This window comes from Pogona vitticeps, chromosome 3 (assembly GCF_051106095.1).
Source record: "Pogona vitticeps strain Pit_001003342236 chromosome 3, PviZW2.1, whole genome shotgun sequence".
In the NCBI taxonomy this organism is placed as follows: domain Eukaryota; kingdom Metazoa; phylum Chordata; class Lepidosauria; order Squamata; family Agamidae; genus Pogona; species Pogona vitticeps.
Window position 1 is genome coordinate 188608459 of NC_135785.1, and position 23637 is coordinate 188632095.

The following is a 23637-nucleotide window of genomic DNA, read 5'->3' on the forward strand; positions in this document are numbered from 1 at the left end:
TTCCTTTCTTGTTTTTTGGCTGATGCATAACTAAAAACATCCGCTCTAAATTAAGTGCACCTAGTTACAATATTAAGAAAGGAGGAGGAGGAGGAGAGATCGGGATTAAGTAGGGTTTTAATTTGAAAATATAATAGGATACCTCTTATTTTTCACTTTCAAAAAGGCAGCGGGGAGGCTTAAACGGGAGCAACCGAAGGGGGGTGTATTGAAATTCCGGAGGCGGAGGTGCCCCGGCCAGTGCCTGAGGAAAAGTCACCCGAAAATGTTGGGGATTTTCCAGGCCTAAGCAGTTCTCCGCTCCCCGGCGCCGAGTTGAGCAAGTCTGAGCCCGGAGCGTAATTTTACGGCCAAGCTGGAACGGAGGCGGCGGCAGGAGCAGCTGCGTCGGGAGGGGCTGGCAGAGACCCGTCGCCTTTCCACTTCATCTTCCCGGCCCGGTTCCTTCGCCATTACCCGACCCACTCGGCTTTTAGTCGCGGACCGAGCGGCCCAGACCGTGGCAGCGCCGGCATCTCCCTTCCGCATTTCCCTGGGTCTCTCTCGGGCAGTGACGTGACGTGCTGACGGCTGCCCGGCCCGGGGAGCTTGGCCGCTTCCACTCAGCTCCGAGCTCGGCCCCTCCCTCCCCTCCGCTCCCGCCCGCCCCGCCACAGCGACATTACCACCGAGATCGGCCCTGCTACGCGGAGGAAGGCCGCCCCGAGCCCGCCACCGCCGCCCCGCCCGGTAAGCAAGACGGGACAGGCCCGAGCTAGGCCCTCACCCACGCGCGGAACCAGGCCTTGGCTCCCGTCGCGGTGCAGGCCCCGAGAAGGCCGCAGCTAGGCCGCGGCAAGGCTCCTTCGTGCAGGAACGGGCCCGAAGGCCGTGCTGAGGGGACGAGACGGCTGAAGCTTGGCCAGTCGGAAGCGGGGAAGTGGCAGGTTGTGGTGAGGTGCATGGGGAGATGGGATGAGGCCCGGGCATGGGGGGAACAGAACCAGGCCCAACCTGGAGGGAGAGCTTCTGGGAGGAGGAGACAAGATGGCGGCGGCAAGGGAGGCTGGGGGGAAGAGTACTGGCCGCCATCTTGAATTAATCGCTTAGAGCCCGAGACAGTCCCCATTACGGGCAGGGCAGGGCGGAGACGGCGCCAGTGGGGGAGGCTCGCCCCTCCCCTCCTTTCTCTGTGCAGTGCCCAGTTGTCCTGCCTGTGTGCTCCTGGCCCGATGCGCGCCAGCCCCACAGGCATTTATTTGAGCCATCATTGTAGCATGCGGCGGGTCGAGAGGCGCTTTCTGGTGCTTTTTATTTCTCTGCTTTACGGACCTGTGTGGTTACATGATGGCCCGTCACCACAGGGCACCAGCAACGTACGCAACCGCCCCCTCCTCCGCCGACACATAGGATGTTTGCTTGCTTGTGGCCTCGCCACAAATCAGATTTGGTCAAGGGGCTGTCCTGGGGGGGAAGCATAAATAAAACGTATTTCCTATGAACGGAGGACTGTCAGAGGCTGGCGATGCGGAGGAAATAATTTAAACCATGGCGTCATTACAAAAGGCTAGGCGATTGTTTTATGTGTTTAAGGGAGTATCAACTCTTTCACATGATAGAGCTTCCATATAAATTCAGCTGAGATTCCTCCCACAGTAGTTGCAGTACATTTGGATGTCTAAATGTCAAACGCCCAGTTACTTGGGGGCAAAGGATACTGTTTGCCCAGGTTAACCAACAGTGGAGGCAATGAAATCTTCCTTCACATGATACAATGCCAAGCTGTGTCTTCAGATACATGGCTAGTAGATTGTCCTATATATGAGAACATAACCAGTTGGGTTACTGCAAATCAGAAAGTCCACAGTGAAAGAATGATAAGGTCTCTTAAGTGAACCTGTAAAAAGCCAAGGAGTTGGATAACATTTTTCAGCAAATGAGTGTTACTGTTTTCCTTAAGAGGGAAAATAATGCACCCAAACACAATGTTGTGTATGTAAGCCCCATTGACTAAGAAAGACTTATTTCTGACTTCATGTGTAGGATTGACTTGGAAAAATACAGGACATTATCAGGTCAGTGAATATGGCTGTAGAAGGGATTCTTCATGAAATATCACTGCACATGCATTTACAAAGAGAAATGGCCATATCTTCCTGCCACTTTTTTGTGAGGTGAATGTAAAACAAGGACATTGTTTATGAAAATGTAAACAGGATAATATAGTAATGTTACAATATTCTAGATTCAGCACTCTTATTGGAACAAAATATAAGATTTTAATGCTCATTAGTTAACCATTAGCTAAAAGTTATTTAAATATATATTTTGTTTGGAAAGGTACTTATGAAAAACAAACCAAAATGAAGAAAAAAGCAAGAGATAAAAATATCGCACCTTAAAGACTAACTGCTGTATTTTAATGTGAGCTTAACGTGGCTACTTCTTCAAAAACTACTTGCACATGGTTTAATATCTCAGCATTGGGAGCTTTCATTATGAAGAAGTCTTAGCAGAAAGTTTTGGATCTCCTGAAGAGAGATGAGGTGGCTGGATAGCTCAGTGAGTTAAGTACGGGGCTGTGGAACTGGAGGTGAGGAATTTGATTGGCTACTAGGCCCCCTTGGAGAATTGGTAGCCAGTGTAGTTTTAGGCAAGTTCAGAAGGGAATGGTATACCCCTTCTGAGTACTTCATATCTAGAAAAATTATGGGAACAGTCACCACAAGTCAGAATCGACTTGAAGAGACATAATTATAGAGAGAAATACTTGTGCTTAGAGGCAGGAATTTCTTGCTGGAGGACAGATGTACTCTTCTGCTTTTTGTATTCTCGAAGGCTTTCACGGCCAGGGTCCGATGGTTGTTGTAGGTTTTTCAAGTTGTTTGGCTATGTTCTGAAAAGGCCAAACAGTCTGAAAAACCTACAACAACCATCTTCTGCTTTTCTTGTTTATAACAAGCAGTGTAGGGGGCTTCGACACATCAGTTATCTCTGAAGATGATGATTGCGTGCCTTCAAGTCAATTCCAATTTACGGCAACTTTTTCCATGGTTTTCTAGATACAGAGTACTCAGAAGGGATATACTGTTCCCTTCTTCTGGGGACAGATGGTGTGGCTTGCCAAAAGCCACATAGGCTGGCTCTTCTGAATCTCACAGTGGGAATCAAACTCTCAATCTCTGGCTCCATGGCCAGATACGTAATACACTGAGCTATCCAGTTAGCTCTATAGGTAGAAAAAGTGACGGTTTTTGACTAATTCCCAAATCCCAACATTCCCATTGTCCATGTTAGGTGGTGATAGTGGTGGTTAGCTGGTGGTGGGAGTTATAGACCAAAAATCTATATATATAATTTTCCCAAGGTCTGGCTGCCTCCTCTCCTGCATAATAACACCAGTAGTGGGCAAGAATTCAAGTAAAACAATTAATAATAATGACATGACATAAAATTGATTCTAACTGAACTGCTGGATAGCTCAGTGGTTTAGGTCTCTGCTGCAGAGCCAGAGGTTGGGAGTTCAATTCCCCACTGGGCCTTCTTGAAATGGGCTGGACTCGATAATCCATAGGGTCCCTTTCAGCTGTGCAATTCTAAGGTTATTCTGTGATGATGGTGATGATGACGACAACAACCACAACCATCCTTTCCAGAGTTTTCTAGCTCTTTTCAAAATACAGTAATGTGGCCTTTTTCCTCTGACAAATTGTAACTATAATATTCTACTGACATCAACATGCAGCTATATGCAGCTATTGAAGATTAATTAAAAACTTTTTTTTTTGAAAAAAATTAGACATTGTGCTGATGAGATTTAAAGGCCATGGATGAAGATGGACTTGAACTACAGCCACATGATCCACATGAATTTTTTGATCCTACAGGTATGTGTAGAAATAAAATATGCCTGTCAAGCTATATGTAACCTGTTGAATTTTTACCGAATGACCTCAGAATGTTCCATGCTTACTTGAAGTTAGTTATTTTTCCAGAAAAACTGAATACTGTACAATATAGCTTATGAGCAATATTTTATTGTTAAAAGATAGTGCTGGAAACAAGGCACAATCAGAAAAAAACACTATACAGTACATTATTTTAAAATTAACCCTTAGGGATGTGCCATTTGGATTTTTTGGACTTCAACTTCCAAAATTCTTCAAGGATTGCCCTGAATTCTAGGAGTTCCAGCTCACAGACCCACTCCTTCAAACACATTCACATTTCACTTACTTGGAGCCTTGATGTGGCTTAGCTTCCTGTTAAAAGAAGAAGTGACCTTGTGCTACCTGAGAGGTGTACCCTTGCTGCCCATTAAGTTCATGTTGCTTAATGGGGTTGAAGGCTGAAACTCACAGAATTCTGCCTGGAGAATTCTTGGAACATTCTGGGAGTTGAAATCTAAAAATCCAAATGGCACACCACAACCATATTAATATTTCTCTAAGTTGAGTTGAGGTAGAATATTAATCATTTCCCTTAAAAACAGATAAGGAGTACTATGTTAGATATGTATAGTCATTTATGTTGTGCAGGGAAGCACCTTATGGAATGTCAGGAAAGATCAGGTCACTTGAGAGCTGATACTGTATAGCAGTTACAGCTTGCAGTCTTCTTTAGGTTTCTTATTCTCCCCACCCCATGTCTTTCTAGTCTGACACTTGCATCAGTCAGTTCTAGCGCCTCCAAGTTCTTTCCAAACTGCTCCGGTACAAAATGATTATTAAAGAACTGTGATGCTAATAGAAATTAATGAGATTGGTGTAAACCTTTTAACCATAATGGAATGTGTCACATGAAATTCAAGAATATGAATCAAGTGTGTGTTGAGAATGTGAGAGCCATCTAGGTTTAAATTTTGTCTAGCATTCTGATCAAGTTTGAGATATTCTTGGAGTCATAAGCAGAACTTTCCAGTTACATGAAATTTTGATTCTGGTGCAGCTTTTAAATCTAATTTTATCTGGTTTTTCATATATCATTTTTATATATTTCAGGAGCTGATGGAACTCACATGAATGGAGATGAAATTGTAGTCGAAATACAGGAAACTGTATATGTATCAGATGTGGAGGATTCTGATATAGCTGTTCATAATTTTGTTCCTGATGATCCAGATTCAGTTGTGATTCAAGATGTTATTGAGGACGTTGTTATAGAAGATGTTCAGTGCCCAGATATTATGGAAGATACAGACATACCTCAGTCTGTTATTATACCTGAACCAGTGCTGGACCGTGATGTCAGCGAAGAAGTGTCTTTGGCACACTGCACTGTTCCAGAAGATGTTTTATCTTCTGAGATCACAACTTCAGCAATTTCAGTACCCGAACATGTACTCTCGAATGAGTCAATGCACTTACCTGATATAGGACATATGGACCATGTTGTTCATGATCATAATAATATTGTAGAAGCAGAAATTGTTACAGGTTCCCTTGGAGAAGATGTAGTTTCAGAAGTTTTGGTAGCAGACTGTGCCTCTGAAGCTGTAATTGATGCCAGTGGAATACCTGTGGAAAATGACGATGAGAAGGGCAACTGCGAAGACTACCTTATGATTTCCTGTAAGTGTCTGGGTAAAGTATTTTAAAAGCTAAAATTCTATCTAAAATTATTAAAGTTTTTTAAAGTTATTTAATTTAATTTAAACTTTAACTATTAAAGTTTTTTTTTAATTCAGAGTGTTCTCTTTGATTCAGCTGTAGTTCTTGTTGTGTAATTTAAGTGTGGTTGTGCTATCTTAAGTAGTTGCCAGAAGAAAGGGAAAAGGGAAGAGAGAGACCAAGATGGCAACAGATGTAGTGCTGAGGAAAGACATAATTATTGCACATGTCTCATCATTTCTGTCAGAGAGTAAGCACACAAAATGAGAGAAAGTGAGAGGGAGGGTTAATGATACAGAGGAAAGAGAAGCACTGTGTTTCCCCAAAAATGAGATAGGATCTTATATTAATTTTTGCTCCAAAAACGCATTAGGGCTTATTTTCAGGGGATGTTCTATTTTACAATCATGTCATCATCTGGTTGCTGCACAATGCTGTACAATGGTGGAGGGCGGGGTTTCACTTAAGTGGGGCTTATTTTGGGGGTAGGGCTTATATTACGAGCATCCTGAAAAATCATACTAGGGCTTATTTTCAGGCTAGGTCATATTTTCGGGGAAACGGTATTGCTGAGGCAGCTATATCCTATGGGCTAGCATATGCATGTGTAAATGTTATAATTGTGCCTGGTACAGTGGTGCCTCGCACAGCGAGGTTAATCTGTCCCGGATTAACCCTCGCTGTGTGAAACATCGCTGAGTGGGGCAGAAAAGCCCATTGGAACGCATTAAACATTGTTTAATGCGTTCCAAATCGGCTGAAAACTCACCGTTCAGCGATGCTTCTGGGGTCCGGCAGCCATTTTCGCGCCCTCCCCTCGCTGAACGAGGGCACGAAAATGGCTGCGATCAGCTGTTCTGCAGCTTCAAAATGGCCGCAGGAACAGCCGAAAGGGCTGGGCGCAGCGTTTTCGCGCCCTTAGTAAGCGAGGGGAGAGCGCGAAAACGCTGCGCGCAGCCATTTCGGCTGTTCTGGCAGCGTTTTCGCGCTCTCCCCTTGCTTACCAAGGGTGCGAAAACGCTGCACACGGCCGTTTTGGGGCACGCGGCGGCCATTTTGGACCCGCCGATCAGCTGATCGGCGGGTCCAAAATGCCCGCCGGAACAGCCGAAATGGCCAGGCGCAGCGTTTTCGCGCCCTTGATAAGCAAGGGGAGAGCGCGAAAACGCTGCGCGCAACCATTTCGGCTGTTCCAGCAGCGTTTTCGCGCCCTCCCCTTGCTTGCCAAGGGCGCAAAAACGCTGCACCCGGCCCTTTCGGCTGTTCCGGCGGCCATTTTGAAGCCGCGGAACAGCTGATCGGCGGGTCGCAAAGCGAAGGTCGGTAAGCGAGCAGCTTACCGACCTTCGTTCTGCGATTTTCGCCTATTGGGGCCATCGCTGTGCGATCGCATTAGCGATCGAAAGAGCGTCCTCGTAGAGCGAATTCATCACTCTACGGGGCGCTCGTTGTGCGAGGCACCACTGTATTTTTGTGTATCTGTTAAAATTAATTGTCATCTATGCTACTGATTAACAAGGAATATGAAGAAAGCTGTGATCGATTTCTCATTATTATGCCCGTAGGTCCCTATATCATCAGGAAAGGGTTCATAGTGGGTCATTGTGACTGTTATGAGATACTGTGCTTTGGGACTGTTGTGTTTGCAGTAACACTGCCAATTACAGCATAGCAGTAATGCACAAAATGACATCTTGAAAAATGTGATTGAAGTGGACTAGCAGCTTGTGATGGGCAGGAATTCACCTTCGTTATATTCCCACGAGCAATTTTGTATGTTAATGTTATTATGTGTTGTCAAGTTACTTCCACCTATGGCAACTCTAGTGGGGTCTTTGAGGTATGCGAGATGTTCAAGGTGTGCTACACCCATCCTAGTGAGTTTTCATGTCGAAGGGGGGATTTGAGCCCCATTGTCCTGAGTCCTATTCCAACAGTCTATATCACTTTGCCTCTCCTTCATTAACATTGCTGTCTATATGCATAGGAACATAGGATGGGATCTGATGTTATGCAGCCATTTCCTCTCATATATAAATTATTTTCTAGATTAAAAATGAATTTACCCCCCTCTGGAAACAAAATGTACATCCACACCCATCATAATTACAAGTGAATGCCTATACTAGAATTTATGCTAAATGAAAGTTTTCCTGTTACTTCATTTGTTTCTTTAAGCTTTCTAAACAGGTTCTACCAGTTTTTAAACTGTGAGATTGATGCCTAATTTGATGAAGTTTCATCTAGCATTTAACTACTTTATATAGAAATATTAAAACATACTTCTTGAATTCAAATGTCCACATTACATATTCCACATAATTCTTTATGTGTGATAATGCCGCAGGCTGTTTATTTTTATTTGTAAAGCCAGTTCAGATTTAATTTATGTAACCTATTAGGGAAAAGCAAGGAGTGATTTAAAAGAATGGAATTAAGATCGTCAGACTGTATGAAATTACTTCATAGAGAACACCACTTCAGAGTTAGTGGCACATCACGAGTTGCATACCAGTTTTATCTAAAAGTGAAGCAGAATTAGGCTGACTGACTTCAGGATTTTCTCTTATCCTTCAATGTGACCAGACTTGTTGGCAGTGATTCATTCATGCTACTTTCACAAGATGCTTACTGATAATTGTACTGCAACTACCTTATTTATTTCCAAGTCTAGAAGATGAGTCTCTGGCCAGCCCATCATTATCAAAGGATCGAAATACTCAGAAACTAGTGAACATGCATCATGAACAGATTATATTTACCACAAAAAATTGGAGGCCATGGATTACTACAAATATAGCAGGCAGTAGAAGAGGAAAAAGAAGCCTAAATTATTATATCAGTACAGGTAGAGAAAAACTACTTAAGGCGGTGAAAATGGAGAATATTTTTGAAAACAACAGAAACAAAGGATTAATATAAGTAACAACAATTTGAAAATAAACAGCTGGAAAAATAAACCACTACATGGAAAACACTTGAGAAAGATTGATGGAAAGCATGATAATAATTCAACATGGGCATGGCTAAAATTGGAGACCATTAAGAAAGAAACCAAAAGCTTTATTTTTGCTGCACAAGAACAAGTGCTCCAAACCAATGTGATTAAAGCTAAGATCCAAGGAATTAGTGCTAACAGCAAATGTCGGCTCTGCCAAGAAAAAGATGAAACCGTATCCTACCTCATCTGCGAATGTCCAAAAACTGCACAAACAGATTACAAAATTTGACATGATAAAGTGGTAAAATTAGTGCACTGGTCATTATGGAAAAAATATAACTTGCCAGCCTCCCAAAACCCATAGGAACATCAGGCAGAGAAGGTGATAGAAAATGAGGAAGTCAGGATCTTGTACAGACACCTTGAACATAACACACCAGACATAGTAGTCTGTATGATTGACATTGCAATTCCAGGGATGCCAGAGTTGAAAACAAAGAATTGAAAAAACTAACAAAGTACAGAGACTTGGTGATTGAAACATCTCATTTGTGGATGAAACACTTCAGTGGTCCCTGTAGTCATTGGGGCTTTGGGAACAATAACAAGAACTTTGACATAATATTGTAAGTAGTTCAGATCTCAGAAATAACACCATCAGAGCTACAAAAACTGGCAGTATTAGGAACAGCATAATACTGCACTGATATATAACAGCTACTTAGGTTTTTGGTTAAAACTTGTACCTGTTATATAATGCTAGTCATTGTTTTTATAATTTTGATTTGACTGTGTCTGCTATTTTTTAATATTTTTGAATAATTATAATAATACTAAAACTTCCGATCTGGAAGGAACCCCCTGGACTAATAAGTTCAGCCTCTGCACAGAGGGCAATGAAACTCCCAATCTCTGGCTCTACAGTCAGCTACCTCAACCACTGAGCTAACCAGCACTTAGTTGTTGTTTATCTGTTTGTTTGTTAGATGCTGCCTTTCCCCCCAGAACTAGGACTCAAGGCAGTTTACAAATTGCTCAAAAAAATAAATAGAAAATTAAAATACAACATAATTCAAATGTTAAAACAAGTTTATTAAAATATTAAAATTTTGAGATATTTGATTTAAAATTTAACATTTAAAAGAACCATAGCCTTGGGTAAAATTTTATACTTTAACGCACTTAATTTCCAAAGGCCTGCCTGAATAAAAAGCTATTTTCAGGCTGCTGGAAGAATAGTGGGGAGGAGGAAGACCTGATCTCTCTTGACAAACTTTTCTACAGCCTGGGTACAGCCACGGAAAAGGTCCCCAGCAAATGGCCTCTGAATGTGATGGGACCATGAGAAGGGCCTCTCCAACAGACCTTTCTTCTTCCTTTCTCTTGGTACTATATTGTGACATGTCAAGGAGGACAAACTGATTAAGCATGTGTAGATCACTCTTAACAAGATTAGTGCCATTGGGTTTGTTTTTCAATTTTTGGGGGTAAGCAGCAGGCAGATACAGTTAAATGTGATTTAGGCAGCAACTGTAAGTATCATAGCCGGACTCTGTTTTTTTGCTGTGCATTTGAATTAGCCATGTCCTCTTATTTCCAGGTTTAACATTATACATAATCATCACCAACTTGAGCAGTTTATAGTACTTGGACAAAGGGAATTTGTTGATGCACCTTTTGTTCTGATGAATTCAGTGGCACTGTCCAGACCAAAATACTCTGAATCTCTACACTGGTGATAAACAAACAACAAAGAACTAGTGTTTAGTTGTAATATGAATGTTCAGCCATTACCTGGATTAATTACGTATTTAATGGCCTGAATCCTGTATCGGTTTTATGCCATTTTAAGTGTAATTGCTTAAATCAGAGCAGCAAACTGTCAATATGTAATGAGCTGCCACTTGTCAAGTTCTATGATTGGCAGTTCACCATTATGATTTATGCAATGACAGGGCAGCATGAATGTTCAGTAGGGTACTGGCCAATATTTCTTTCATTTCATCAAGATGGGAAAATAATTAAGAGGAGTGTTTTTTAATTCAGTGAACCAGTGCAGGAAAACATTTAGATTTTTAAAATTGCCTTGTTTCATTATTCCCCCTCTTGCAAGTTTTTATTTAACCAGAATAAATCTTTCTATAAAGAGTTTTTCATTGTTTATTTTTACTAGATTTAATTTCTAGTGCTTTAAAAATTCAAGCAATGCATTTCTATTTTATCTGTTTATGTTAGAGTGATCATTTTATTATTTTTGTTTCCAGTGGATAATGCAGTCAAGACAGAAACTGACAATTCAGTAGATAATAAATCTGAACCAGAAGGTGATTCTGATAAAATGGATGGCATTTGTCCAGAAGTCATCAAAGTCTATATTTTTAAAGCTGGTCCTGGAGAAGATGATATAGGTAAGGCAGTCTGAAAATAAAAACAAACAACAAAAACACATCAATATACATACCTTTAGATCCTAAGACTAAACCTACCCTGAGAGCTGTGATATACTCACCTCACTCCCCTTTCTCAAAGTAGAAACAGAGCATTGTATCTGTGATAGCATAACTTGCTAGTAGGCAGTTTTAGGTAGTGGCAGATAAAGTGCTGCCCCATAATCTCAATCTTCACAGAGTGGAGGAAAGCTCTCTGCTATCTGAAGCCATAGTTCTGTATATATCTACTAAATTTGATGGAGCTTTAGAATTCATTTACATAGAATTGTGCCGCGCATCATTCATGTTGCTGTTACGTGCTGTCAAATTGCTTCTTACTAATGGCAGCCCTAACACAGTTTCTGAGGCACGTGAGATCTTCAAAGAATGGGTTCAGTATTGTACCTGTAGTGAGATTCTGTGCTAAGTAGGGATTTGAATCATGGTCGGCTGAGCCCTGGTCTGACACTCGTTCAGCTTGCTGAACTGGCTCTTGTAATTTGTAGCACTGCTGTTTCAATCTTTTCCAACCACTTCTTTAGTCCTAAAGACTTGTGATAATTGGTTGTTATGGGTTTTTCGGGTTCTTTGGCCATGTTCTGAAGGTTGTTCTTCCTAACGTTTTGCCAGTCTCTGTGGCCGGCATCTTCGGAGGACAGGAATAAAAAGCCTGGCCATGAAAACCTTCGCGAATACTTGTGATAATTATTTCTCTCTTTGTTAAATTTTAAACCATAATATGACAGAAATTTCTTCTTTGTCTTCTTTTTTTCAAATTAGGAGGCACAGTAGACATTGTGGAAAGTGAATCTGAAAATGACCATGGAGACACATTAATTAATCAAAATAGTAGCATTCGCATTCCACGAGAAAAAATGGTTTATATGGCAGTAAATGATTCTCAGCATGAAGATGAAGATTTAAGTAAGTATGTGGCCTTTATTTAGGGATAGTGGGTTGTTCAAGTTATATGAAAATTGTATTACATATTATTGCTTATTTCTCTTAGATGTTGCAGAAATTGCTGATGAGGTCTATATGGAAGTGATAGTAGGAGAAGAAGATGCAGCAGCAGCAGCAGCTCATGAGCAGCAAATTGATGACAATGAAATCAAAAGTTTTATGCCGATAGCCTGGGCTGCAGCTTACGGTAGGTTATCAATATCTGTTGTAAGACTGGAGTTGATAGGAGGACATTTTTACAAATCAATCAGAAGGCAAGATACTTTGCTAGTAGTATAATTTCTGAAGCAGTTTGTTTGCTGTGGAGTGGGGAGACTATTTTATAGGATTTCACTGTAACACAGAAGAACATGGTTCCATTTGAACATTGCGTATCAGAACATGTCCTAACTGGAGAGAAACCTAGAATAGATTTTCTAGGAACATGTTCAGTGTTCACTGCCAAAATTTATATATGGCCACACATATATTACCTTTTCAGATGAAATTATAGTAGCTATTTTATTTGTATTGTTTGAAGCTGAACAGAAAAAAGTGAAAATTATTCTGATCATTAGCCTATGTTGTAAACATGCTAACTAGCAGTATTAAAGACAACAGAAGATGGAAATTGTGGCTCCCTGTTAATTTCTTCCCTGTTAGGCTTTTATTCTAAAAAATCAGGTACATACTGTATTTTTCCATTTATAACACATCCCGATTTATAAGATGCCCCCCCCCCCATTTTCTAACCCCAAAATTAAGAAAACTTAGCTTTGAGGATTCAGCCTCTGAGCTCAGAATGTCGGACATTTTGTCTCTGTTGAATCTTGAGCCTACAGGCTCCACCTCCAAGGAGGTGTGTTCCAATTGGTTTGTTCAGGGTCAGCTGATGTCAGTTCCATAAGGCTCCTGATTGGATGACACTAAGTCTCCTGACTGTAGGAAACTGAGCCTCGTGACTGAAGGGAGTCTGTTTACAGAGGCAAAGTATGTGCTGTTTTGTTATCTTCTCAGCTATCTCAGCTTACTTCTGTGTAAAAAACGCCTCTCAATTTTTAGGGTACTTTTAGGAAAAAGTAGTGTCTTATAGATGGAAAAATACAGTAATGCTACCTTAAAGAGATATGGTAGAACTTTTGCAGAATATGGAGAAATAAATGTTGGAACTTAGACTGTGTTGAACTTTCTTCAACATTTTCAGCCAGAACACTGAGTAGTAGTAGTAGTAATGATGATGATGATGATGATGATGATGATGATGATGATGATCACCATCATCATTATTATAAGCTCCCCACTTCTGTTCTGCATGAAAGAGTCTCTCGCTCTGATTTTGCACATATAAACAGCCACTTGGTGGTCACCTGAAATCCAAATTGCATGGAAAATATTTTTTGGTGTCAAGTTATTTATGTATTCTGCTTTCCACATGAATCTGCCTGTCCACCAGGATACTATGAATTGTTGGTTTGGGAAGCAGTGATGAAGTCCATGGTGTAAATCACGGATATGTTTGGCAAGCAGCTATATATGAATAGCACAGTATGTGTAGTAGCATTTAAAATCTTGAACTCTTTTCTGAATTTGTGCTTATGTGTCCATGTTAGCTATGAAAAAGGATAGATTAGGTATATACTAACTTTCACACTTGATTTTTTCAAATGTAATGTACTTATCACTTTTAGATAGATAAACTTCTATTACTTTTTTATGTTGCTATTGCATCATATATATTGCCCCATAGTGTTGGAGCATTCTCTGGACAGTTTAGAACATAATTAGGCAAACAACAACTTGTTTGCATAGTGATAAACAACTTTTACAACTCTTAGGCTGTTGAGTACTGATGCTATGCAATTTGTAATCCTGATTAGGTAACAACACTGATGCAGCTGAAAACAGAAATGGAACTGCAAGTGCCCTCTTGCACATAGATGAGTCTGCTGGGCTTGGGAGACTAGCAAAACAAAAACCTAAAAAGAGGAGGAGGCTGGAATCCAGACAATACCAGACAGGTAAATATTCAACTGACATAGTGATAGCTATAATTGCTTTTCAGGAGAATGTAGATGCATTTAAAAAGTATGGTCATGTTGATTCAATCCTCTAATGGTTTTACTGTTTTTACTTAAGTTGTATTATCAAATTATAAATACTGTTTTATGTTTTTTAAATTTTTAAAATGTTGTTTATTTTAAATAATAGAGATTCTCCTTAGTTTAAACCAGAGGAGTTAACAATGGACTTGAAAGCCTGGGTTTTGGCATGAAAATATCATATAAGCACATGCTTAGGTGTGAGGGTGTATTTCTATCATATAGAATAAGAGTGAACTTATTCTCCATATATAATCAGAATAGCACCATCTGTAATATCTGCAATTTTGAGGGATCCTGGACAATGAAGAAATATATATACATTTTAAACAAATAAGCTAGGAGAAGCAAAATGATTGAAGAGGACTGAGCTTGTTCAGTGGTTTTGGGATACTTGTTTGACCGTTGAAGGGAGAGGGACATTGAAGAGGGGAAGGAAGAATGGATTGGAGTTGCCTGTAAGACAGTGTTGCTAACTAGAACCCAGAGTATCTCACAACTCAACATTTTATTGTTGGGTTTCCATGTACTTAAATAGAATAATAGAGGGAGGTTGCATGTGCCAGTATGCTCTCTATAAATGGGAATGAGTTATTGTGAGTGGGTTCAAGCTTAGGGTTCCTTCTATCCTCCCCTTCCTTCCCCAAAAAGTGGCAACGGCTCATCAAGGTGCATAAACTGTTTATTGACTGAAAAACCACTTCTGTAGGACCAATGGGTCCATTTAACATGTTTCTTTCTGTCCAACTGTCATTGAACTCGGACGTAAAGAATGTCTTCACCATCAGGGGTTCACCCCAAAGCGTTTGTGATCTGTTGGTTTCTGGGTTGGGTTCCTTAGGTTGGGGCAAATGGTTCCACAACAAGGATGTTAAGTCTGTTCTCCTTCTGCAGGCGTCTTGGGTTGGGAGCTCAGCACTGGTTTGCCTCCCATCTTCCCCTCTGGCACCGCTGTTCGAAGGGCCTACCCCAGGGTTATGTCAGTCTTTTTGCCAGTTCCCTAATTGTTCTTTCGAGATTTCCTTTCCCCTTCGGTCTCCGTTTCCTCGGGCTCTTTGTGTATTTCTTTCTTGTTGTAAGTCAGGTCATTTAACACCCAACACCCCCCCCCCCCGTCGCAGCCCAATAACATGTCTCTCTGTAGGCCTGGAGCTATCCCCACTTTCATACATCTTTTCTCAAATTTTGACATTGGCCCAGGCTAAGTGGTAAGGTTTTAGGTCTCCATGGACACACCTAACCAGGACCTGGTCTTCGAGCACCTCTCCCTGCAACTCCCACACTAGAATTTTTCTGCAGCCCGTATCTACAAGGGCCCCTTTGGCTTCACCATTGACCTTAACCTCTTCCTTCCAGCCTGACTAGACATTCTCGCAGACCTATGAGTAGGCTGCATAGTTATGACCCATGAGACATCAATTCCTGGGCATTCATGTCATTGATGTCTCTCTAGGCCGCATCTGAAACACATCTCCCTCTTGTCGTTTCGTGTAGTTCATCCTGCTGGTGGATCCAGGATGTGTCGATCGACGGTCACCAGTGGATGGGGCCCCCTCATGTTGACTGGTCCCATCGCCTTCTCACCCTTGTTCTTTTGTCCAGGCATTGGGACTAGGCCACGTCGAGCTGCGTTCATAATCTTTTCTCAGGGTCTGGTCCTCTCTGTGTTATATTTGTGTCCTGTGCTAGAACCCTCCCCCCACTCCCATAATCCTCAGTCAGAAATATAACTCCTTCTAAGGACAAGTCTATGTTTGTTTACTCAGCTCTTAGGTGCCAGATTCAAGGTCATTAGTAATTGTTCCATAACCACCAAATCTACCAACTGGTCCTTGGTTCTTTCCTCCAGCTTAAGCCACTGCAGGGCATTGGCTTGCATTCTCTGTGCCAACGGTCTCGGATTTTGCCCTTGCTTCAACCTTAGTTCTCTAAATCGCTTCTGATAGGCTTCGTATGTTAAACTGAGTGTGTGTAGGATCGCATTCTTGACAGCATCATATTGAGTAGCCTCTTCTGGGGCTAAAGTATCAACAGTTTCCTGAAGGAATCCTGTGAGACATGTGTTAGGATGAGTGACCAGTGTTCTTTTAGCCAGCCTGTCACTATTGCCACTCACTCAAACGTATGGAAATATGCTTCAGTGTCATCATCGAGTCCCGTCTTCTGTACTCGTATTGGCGTGAATCCTCCTACCCATACCTTGGGGTTGGATTTCGTGAGGTCTAAATTTTTTTTCTCCCTCCACGTTCCTTGTCTGGTGTGTTATTCGACTCACTAGTACTTGATGTTGTTCTGCTATCATTTCCATCAGTTTTTACTGTCTCTCACTTCTGTTGTAACCACTGTTTCAGGGTTTCATCTGTCTCTCTGTTTGCCCCACATTGGGCACCATTGTGAGCGGGTTCAAGCTTGGGTTCCTTCCATCTTCCCCTTTCCCCAAAAAGTGGTGATGGCTCGTCAAGGTGGATAGATGTCTTATTAACTGTTAACGGAGAACCATGAAAAATCACTTCAGTAGGACCAATGGGTCCATTTAACATGTTTTGTTCTGTCCAACTATCCTTGAACTTGGGCGTAAAGAACGACTTCACTATCAGGAGTTCACTCCAAAGCGTTCGCGATCCATCAGTTTCTGGGTCGTTAGGTTGGGGCAAATGGTTCCACAACAAGGGCGTCAAGCTCATTCTTCTTCTGCAGGTGTCTTGGGTTGTGAGCTCGGCACCAGTTTGCCTCCGTTCTTCCAACGATTGTCCTCTTTTGGGTACACATGCACTGTCCGTTCTATCGGTTCTATTTCTCCGAGTTACTTGGCTATTCCCTCTCTTCTTCTTGGTATCCTCTTTCCCCCTCTTTCAGCCTCGGTTGGAGTCAAAGTATAATAGTGTTGCCTTCTCTTTATCTCCTCAAGGGGTAATTTCATTCAGACTCTCCCTGGTCCATGGATCATCCATTTTTAACCAACCCCACCCTAAGGGTATATCCTCTTCCTTTTCCTCACTCTTCTTTTTTTTTTCTCCTCCTCCTGTTCTACCCCCGTCTCCCAGTCTGCCTCCCCTTTTATCTCTTCCTCCACCTCCATCATGAGATGTCCCTCTTTTATTGGTGCTTCTTCCTTAACCGTTGTTATCCTGCCTTTTTTCTCCTCTCCTTTCCCGCTCTTTTTCTCTTGTATCCCCAATTGAGCCACCGCCAGTAACAGAGTATAAACAGTTTTGTAACCCTCTGTGTTGGGATTTTGAGGGGACAGCTCACTCTTCTTCGTGGTCTCTGTGAATGCACACTAATGGGTTAACAGGTCATGTCTTAGCACATGCAGTTCCAAAAACAAGAAGCAGCAGCTATGTTGGCATAGACCACATGGACATACTAAAGGAAGGATCTCACACAGAGATTTGGGTGGGTGGGATCTTGGTTTTAGGAGCAGTGGACAGGGATGCTTGCAATTCTGGTGAATACCGATTGTTGCCATTGTACTGATATTCACACACATACTCACCTGTGTAATTACTTCCCATCCATACCTATTAGCTGAAGGCTTGTTCATAGCAAAAACCAAGTAGCAACTTTCTGCCCATTCCTCCTTGATAAGCAGAATGTTCGCACTGTGATTTTGAAGGGGGTGGGGTTGAGTGCACCAAGCCAGTATGAGTGACCCTGAGAATCATGGTAGAGATGCTTTGTTTATCAGGGAGGTATGGACAGAAACTTATGACTTGGTTTATGGTACAAAAAAGGATTTGGGCCATTATCTAGAAAATAAGATACCTCATTTAGAAAAAAAAAAAACACCATATGCCTGTAGCCAGTGCTACCCTCTCAGGAAACAAAAGCAGCTAATTTGTATGTGTATCCTATCAAATGCTATTAAAATTGCCCTCCCCAAAGTTTATTAATTTTAGGTAATCAATAAGATTAATTTATTTTGATTGCCATGTTTGGAGGGGGATTGTTTTTCATGGTGCATGTGTGTGCCTCTATGTCTGTAAGGGTATGTGTGTTGGCAGAGTTTTAGAGATTTTAGCAAAGATTAGATTGATAGAGATTGAGTTACAAGAGATGGGTGAATTTAGGAATTTAGAGGTTATATATAACAATGTTATAACAATATATAACAGTATCTATAACAATGAGATACTGAAGGTTTGAAAATGGCTAGAACAGTGCTGATCGCAAAAACTTCAGAACAATATTGACTTGAAACAATTTCTTGAAATAGTTTAGAAAGCAAGTTTTGTAGCATAGCAGAGTGCAAGGAAAGATGCACAGAAGCAACTGCAATCCAAAATATGTTTGAAGAAAGATACAGTCAATCCGGTCTGTGCTTTTATTCTGCGATGATAACAGACAAAGCAATCATTGGCATGCCAGTGGATTTAGTGATTTGTAAGCCTTACATTATTTAATGGACAGATTCAAGTTATATTTAAAAAGAGGCTGAAAAAAGAAAATTATTGAAAAGACATTTTTCTCCTGCTGTATCACAATATTCTGATGCATGCAGCGGAAGAGATTATACAGTATTTGTCTGTTCGGTCTTATGGCCAGCACAGACTTGTTATAGGTGTGGTTAGTACTGGAGCCATGAGCACTGTCTTCTTGGCAGCTTCAGCAGCTATGCACTGCACCTGGTGCATAGTTGGGTGGGGAAACGGGAAAGTTAATAATCTGGTTTTGCTGCGTGATGCCATAGTCTCTGTGACTGAAACACCACATAAAATTCTGCATTATATCTATGCACTAAGGTCGGAGTGTTTGAATTTTCTGGACTACAAATACCATAATTCTCCACTCTGGGAGCTCTACCAACCTTGTAGGCACCTTGCAAATGCCTCAATATGATGACCTTGGAGAAAGGCATAGAAGGCTTTGGGGTTAGCCAGGCCAAGCTCTGCACAAGCTTCCGGTTCCTGCTCAAGGGTACTTTCTTTCTGAGTAGAATACTTGGGTGGAGCTTGGCCTCGCAAAGGCTCCAAGTTGTCTAATTTAGGCTTGCTTCTCATATTTGTTTTGCAGCACAGTGCATACTGATACAAGTTCTCTATTTAAAACTGATATTTAATCTTTGTTTCAATGCCTTTCCAGTAATTTACTGGCTTATTTGAATGTTGTACAAAGCAAAATGGAGCATAAACGGATTTGTTCTTATACTGGTAGTATTTTGCATAGACGATTTGTGTTATTTAGCAAGATATCTTCAAGAAAATGTAGGTACTGTGGTTTTGGACATGTCAGGATGTTCTTTTCTGCAAGTGTAATTTGTCTAACAAAAATTTAAACACTTGGCATTGCTGCCAGTTACTGAAGTGCTGCAAGCTCTTTCTAGAACAATGGAGTACTTTAACAGAAAATATAATTTTGCTTTTGAAGCCCAAAATTTCCATGGATCTCTGTCCACTGTTGTTAGTTGCTATCTATTAGCAGATTGCTATTGAGTATAAATGGTGCCATTTTCACAATTTGGTTTTTGCTTTTATTTTGCAGCAATCATAATTGGGCCTGATGGCCATCCTTTAACAGTCTACCCTTGTATGATTTGTGGAAAAAAGTTTAAATCCAGGGGCTTCTTAAAAAGGCACATGAAGAACCACCCAGAACACCTTCTTGCTAAGAAGAAATATCGGTGCACTGATTGTGATTACACTACAAATAAAAAGTTAAGTTTGCATAACCATCTAGAGAGTCACAAGCTTATTACTAAGACTGAGAAGCTAATAGAATGTGATGAGTGTGGGAAAAGTTTCTCTCATGCAGGAGCTTTGTTTACGCATAAGATGGTGCACAGGGACAAGGCAGCAAGCAAAATGCACAAATGCAAGTTCTGCGAGTATGAAACAGCAGAGCAGGGATTGCTAAATCGTCACCTTCTGGCCGTGCACAGCAAGAACTTTCCTCATATTTGTGTGGAATGTGGCAAAGGATTTCGGCATCCATCAGAGCTCAAGAAGCATATGCGAATCCACACTGGTGAAAAGCCGTATCAGTGCCAATATTGTGAGTACAGGTCTGCCGACTCCTCCAACTTGAAAACCCATGTAAAGACTAGACACAGTAAGGAAATGCCCTTCAAGTGTGACATTTGTTTTCAAATATTTTCTGATACCAAAGAGCTGCAACAGCACATTCTTATGCACCAAGAAAGCAAAACACATCAGTGTCTGCACTGTGACCACAAAAGCTCAAACTCAAGCGATTTAAAGAGACACATCATTTCTGTTCACACAAAGGACTACCCCCATAAGTGCGATATGTGTGATAAAGGTTTTCACAGGCCATCAGAACTGAAAAAACATGTTGCAGTACACAAAGGCAAAAAATTACACCAGTGCAGACATTGTGACTTTAAGATTGCAGATCCATTTGTTCTAAGTCGCCATATTCTCTCAGTTCACACAAAGGATCTTCCTTTCAGATGCAAGCGATGTAAGAAAGGGTTCAAACTGCAAATAGAACTCAAAAAACACATGAAAACACACAGTGGTAGAAAGGTTTATCAGTGTGAGTACTGTGAGTATAGCACTACAGATGCGTCAGGTTTCAAGCGGCATGTTATTTCCATTCATACAAAAGACTACCCCCACCGTTGTGAGTTCTGCAAGAAAGGTTTCCGGAGACCTTCAGAGAAGAACCAACACATTATGCGGCATCATAAAGACATTGGTCTGCCATGAGGACTTCCATAGATAGTATGGATTTGGGTGTAAAATATAACGCTTTCTGAGCAGTCATTGTATTTTAAAGTGGATCACACAAAATACTGTGCATTTGATTTAGTGCTGTATACAGATAGGATTATTGCTTAGCGTTGTCTTTTATACATTTTTGTTCATTAGTGTGTTCTGAAATCTCTTCCATTTGCTTAATAAATGAGGAAGGATGGCAACAATAAAGTTGCATTTAATAAAGTAAACTTTGTCTCATACTGAATTTTTGAACCATATTAGTTCTCTGGAATATTTACCTTACTAACAAGGTTCATACTCAGTGACTGTCAGAGCACGGATTTGTCATGGGCTGCAAATAGATTTTTAATTTGTTCTTAATAAAGATGTCATAGAAAATAACCTGAGAAAAATTAATGTCAAAATACAACATTGTACCATAAGACCCACTTAATTATCTCATTGGTATTTAAAGAACCTGTGACACAATATTCATTTGAATAGTTATTCACTACTATTTTTCATTATTTGAGGTTCTTTTTATGTAATGTTTAATTCTTTCATAATAAGTAAGAAATAAGTTGGTTGCTGGGAGCATTTCTTTTTCAATAGGTGTGAATTTTCAGGCACTTGTTCATAAGTACTAATTATCTGCTTCTCTGACTTTTGGTTCTGTATTACAAATGTACTAGTGTTTTTAAACCTATTGTTTCAATTGTTGACAGGATAAATTACTTAACTGACTGTTGCCAAGTTTACCCAAAATTAAATGCAATTTTATTACAAAGTGTCAGCTGTATGAAGTATTTGATCCAGTCACTTTTTCTGTTATCTACCAGCAGCCCTGAATACCTTTTAGAGAATATACACAGTTTACAGGGAAAACAGCTGAAGGAGTAAAGAATAGAAACAGGTGTGTTGTTATGAAACATTTTTATTGTTTTGCTACAACTTGTTTTACATTATTTTGTATTCCTCTTTTACAAACACAGGAATATTCTTACTAGAATAACTTAAGTGAGAAGGGAGTAGTTCTTCAAACAATGTTGTATTAAGCAGCAACTTTCTAGAATTTATTGTTTTTTCCCCCTGTTTATACACTTCTGGAAAAGCCTCGCGCTGAGCACCTGTGCTCTGAAAATTACTGCTAAGGGACAAGGCTGCTGCAGCCTGCTTTGTAACAAGCCTATACTCTGTAGAGTCACAAAGTTCAGTAATATTCCCAGAGCATGTTGTAAGGGATTTTACTTTACAAATGAATATTTGCCTGCTTGTTTGTCCTCATGCTCTGTCTGTGCTTTAATCCTAGAAGTACTCTGGTCAAGATGTACTGACAATGAGAAGGAAGTACCAAATGAGCAAATTTTACTTCATATTTTCCCCATTCTCACCGTTCATTTCCTTTCATCAGTAATCTGGTATCACACAGATTTAATTTCACTGTTTATGGCCAAAATGTTTATGCCAGACATTCCTTAGCGTTGCTTAGTTGATTGACTGCTTTGTTTAATGCAGATGCAGAGCTGTCAGGTGAGGCAGTGTCGCTATCCAAGAGGATGTTGCCCAGCAATATGTAAGCAGGAAAGTATAATGTTAGGTTTAACATCTTTACTGTATCCAAATCTAAGGCTATAAGATTCACAGGGATGCATTTTTGCTTCTGTTCTTTTAATGTATAAGGATTGCTGCGTGTTCACCAATTTTTTTAAAAAACAAATTTGTGATGGTCAAGCACTTTGATCTAGCAGCTCCTGTGCACATGGGGCCATATACCATTTCCTCATATATAGTTAATGAAGCAGCTCTTGTAGAGTTGTGTGGAACATTGTACAGTTGTTGGACTGTGATGGCTGTTGGATGATTGAGGCCTTAAAGTCCACTTCTAAAAGCCCTTGTAGATACTGGTTCAAGTGTTTTCATGATCCAATAGTTAGCCAGTGAAATATAGGTATCTTGCTTTACACTCATGTTTTGTCCAAATTTTTAAATAATACATACATACATACATACATACATACATACATACATACATACATACATACATACATACATACATACATACATACATACATACTGTTTCCCATGTCTATTGAAATCTGTTCAATTTCCTCAAATTTACTTTCTCTTACTGAAAAGTATTACCCATATTGGGATACATTCACTCTAAGAATGCAAAAATGTGGCCCACTTCTTATTTTTCTGAACACCATCTGGAATTGTAAAATTGTTTTGGAGCATAATTCTAGAAAATTAAGAGTTTAGTCAAGTGGATTTTGTACAGTGTGTCTGTATGCAAAGCAAATGAAAACTAGTTATTGTTAAATGTACTGATACTAGTGACAAGCTAGTTTTATTTAATTAGCAAATGATATAAAATTGATGTTTCAGTTCCGTGTTTTAAACGGTACATTTAATAAAAACAAGGTTGTAATATAAGTAATTGTCCTGTAAAATGCTTGTTAAATACTCTATGTCCCTCCCTGTGTACACTTTGTAAAAATGAAAAGATAATTCATAGACTTATATATAGGGATGTGTGACGTTGTAATGTGTACTTGATAATGTGAAAAAATAAAAATCAGACTATTTTCCTGTTAATGAATATTCATTTGATATCTTACTTTTTAAAAAACATATTTTAGTTACAATAAACCTGTTGGTGCAGCAATATATTATTGAATAAGGCCTACCTAGAGTAGATTCCCTGGATTTAAATTAATTGTAATTAGTACTGGTTTCACCCACTGATTATGCCCTGTTTCACCCACTGATTATCTACCTGGCCAACGGAAAGAAAGGTTGTGAATCCATTCAAAAACTTTATTGACTCCTCTTTCAACAGCTCCTTTCAACTTTCCTTTCTATGTGGCTAAGAAAAGCAAAAAAATCACCTTGCCGACAAAGGTCCACATAGTTAAAGCTATAATTTTTCCAGTAGCGATGTATGGAAGTGAAAGCTGGACCATAAAGAAGGCTAAC

At 40.3% G+C, this 23637-nt stretch overlaps 1 protein-coding gene across 1 annotated transcript; it reads left to right on the plus strand.

Moving 5' to 3' along the window:
- The first annotated feature begins 595 nt into the window (after nucleotides 1-595).
- On the plus strand, nucleotides 596-23256 carry ZFX (zinc finger protein X-linked). The gene is made up of 8 exons (XM_020789166.3): nucleotides 596-729; nucleotides 3779-3866; nucleotides 4980-5549; nucleotides 10794-10937; nucleotides 11739-11882; nucleotides 11968-12108; nucleotides 13778-13918; nucleotides 19481-23256. Exons 2-8 carry the CDS (start codon nucleotides 3806-3808, stop codon nucleotides 20665-20667), a joined length of 2388 nt encoding a protein of 795 aa, XP_020644825.2. The 5' UTR covers nucleotides 596-729; nucleotides 3779-3805; the 3' UTR covers nucleotides 20668-23256.
- The last annotated feature ends 381 nt before the right edge of the window (nucleotides 23257-23637 follow it).

What these genes read in the sequence shown, in the direction of transcription:
- ZFX (XM_020789166.3), top strand. Translation starts at nt 3,806, where the DNA reads ATGGATGAAGATGGACTTGAACTACAGCCACATGATCCACATGAATTT. An exon ending in TGAATTTTTTGATCCTACAG is followed by an intron (nt 3,867 to 4,979) that starts GTATGTGTAGAA and finishes TATATATTTCAG; the next exon opens with GAGCTGATGGAACTCACATG. An exon ending in AGCCTGGGCTGCAGCTTACG is followed by an intron (nt 12,109 to 13,777) that starts GTAGGTTATCAA and finishes AATCCTGATTAG; the next exon opens with GTAACAACACTGATGCAGCT.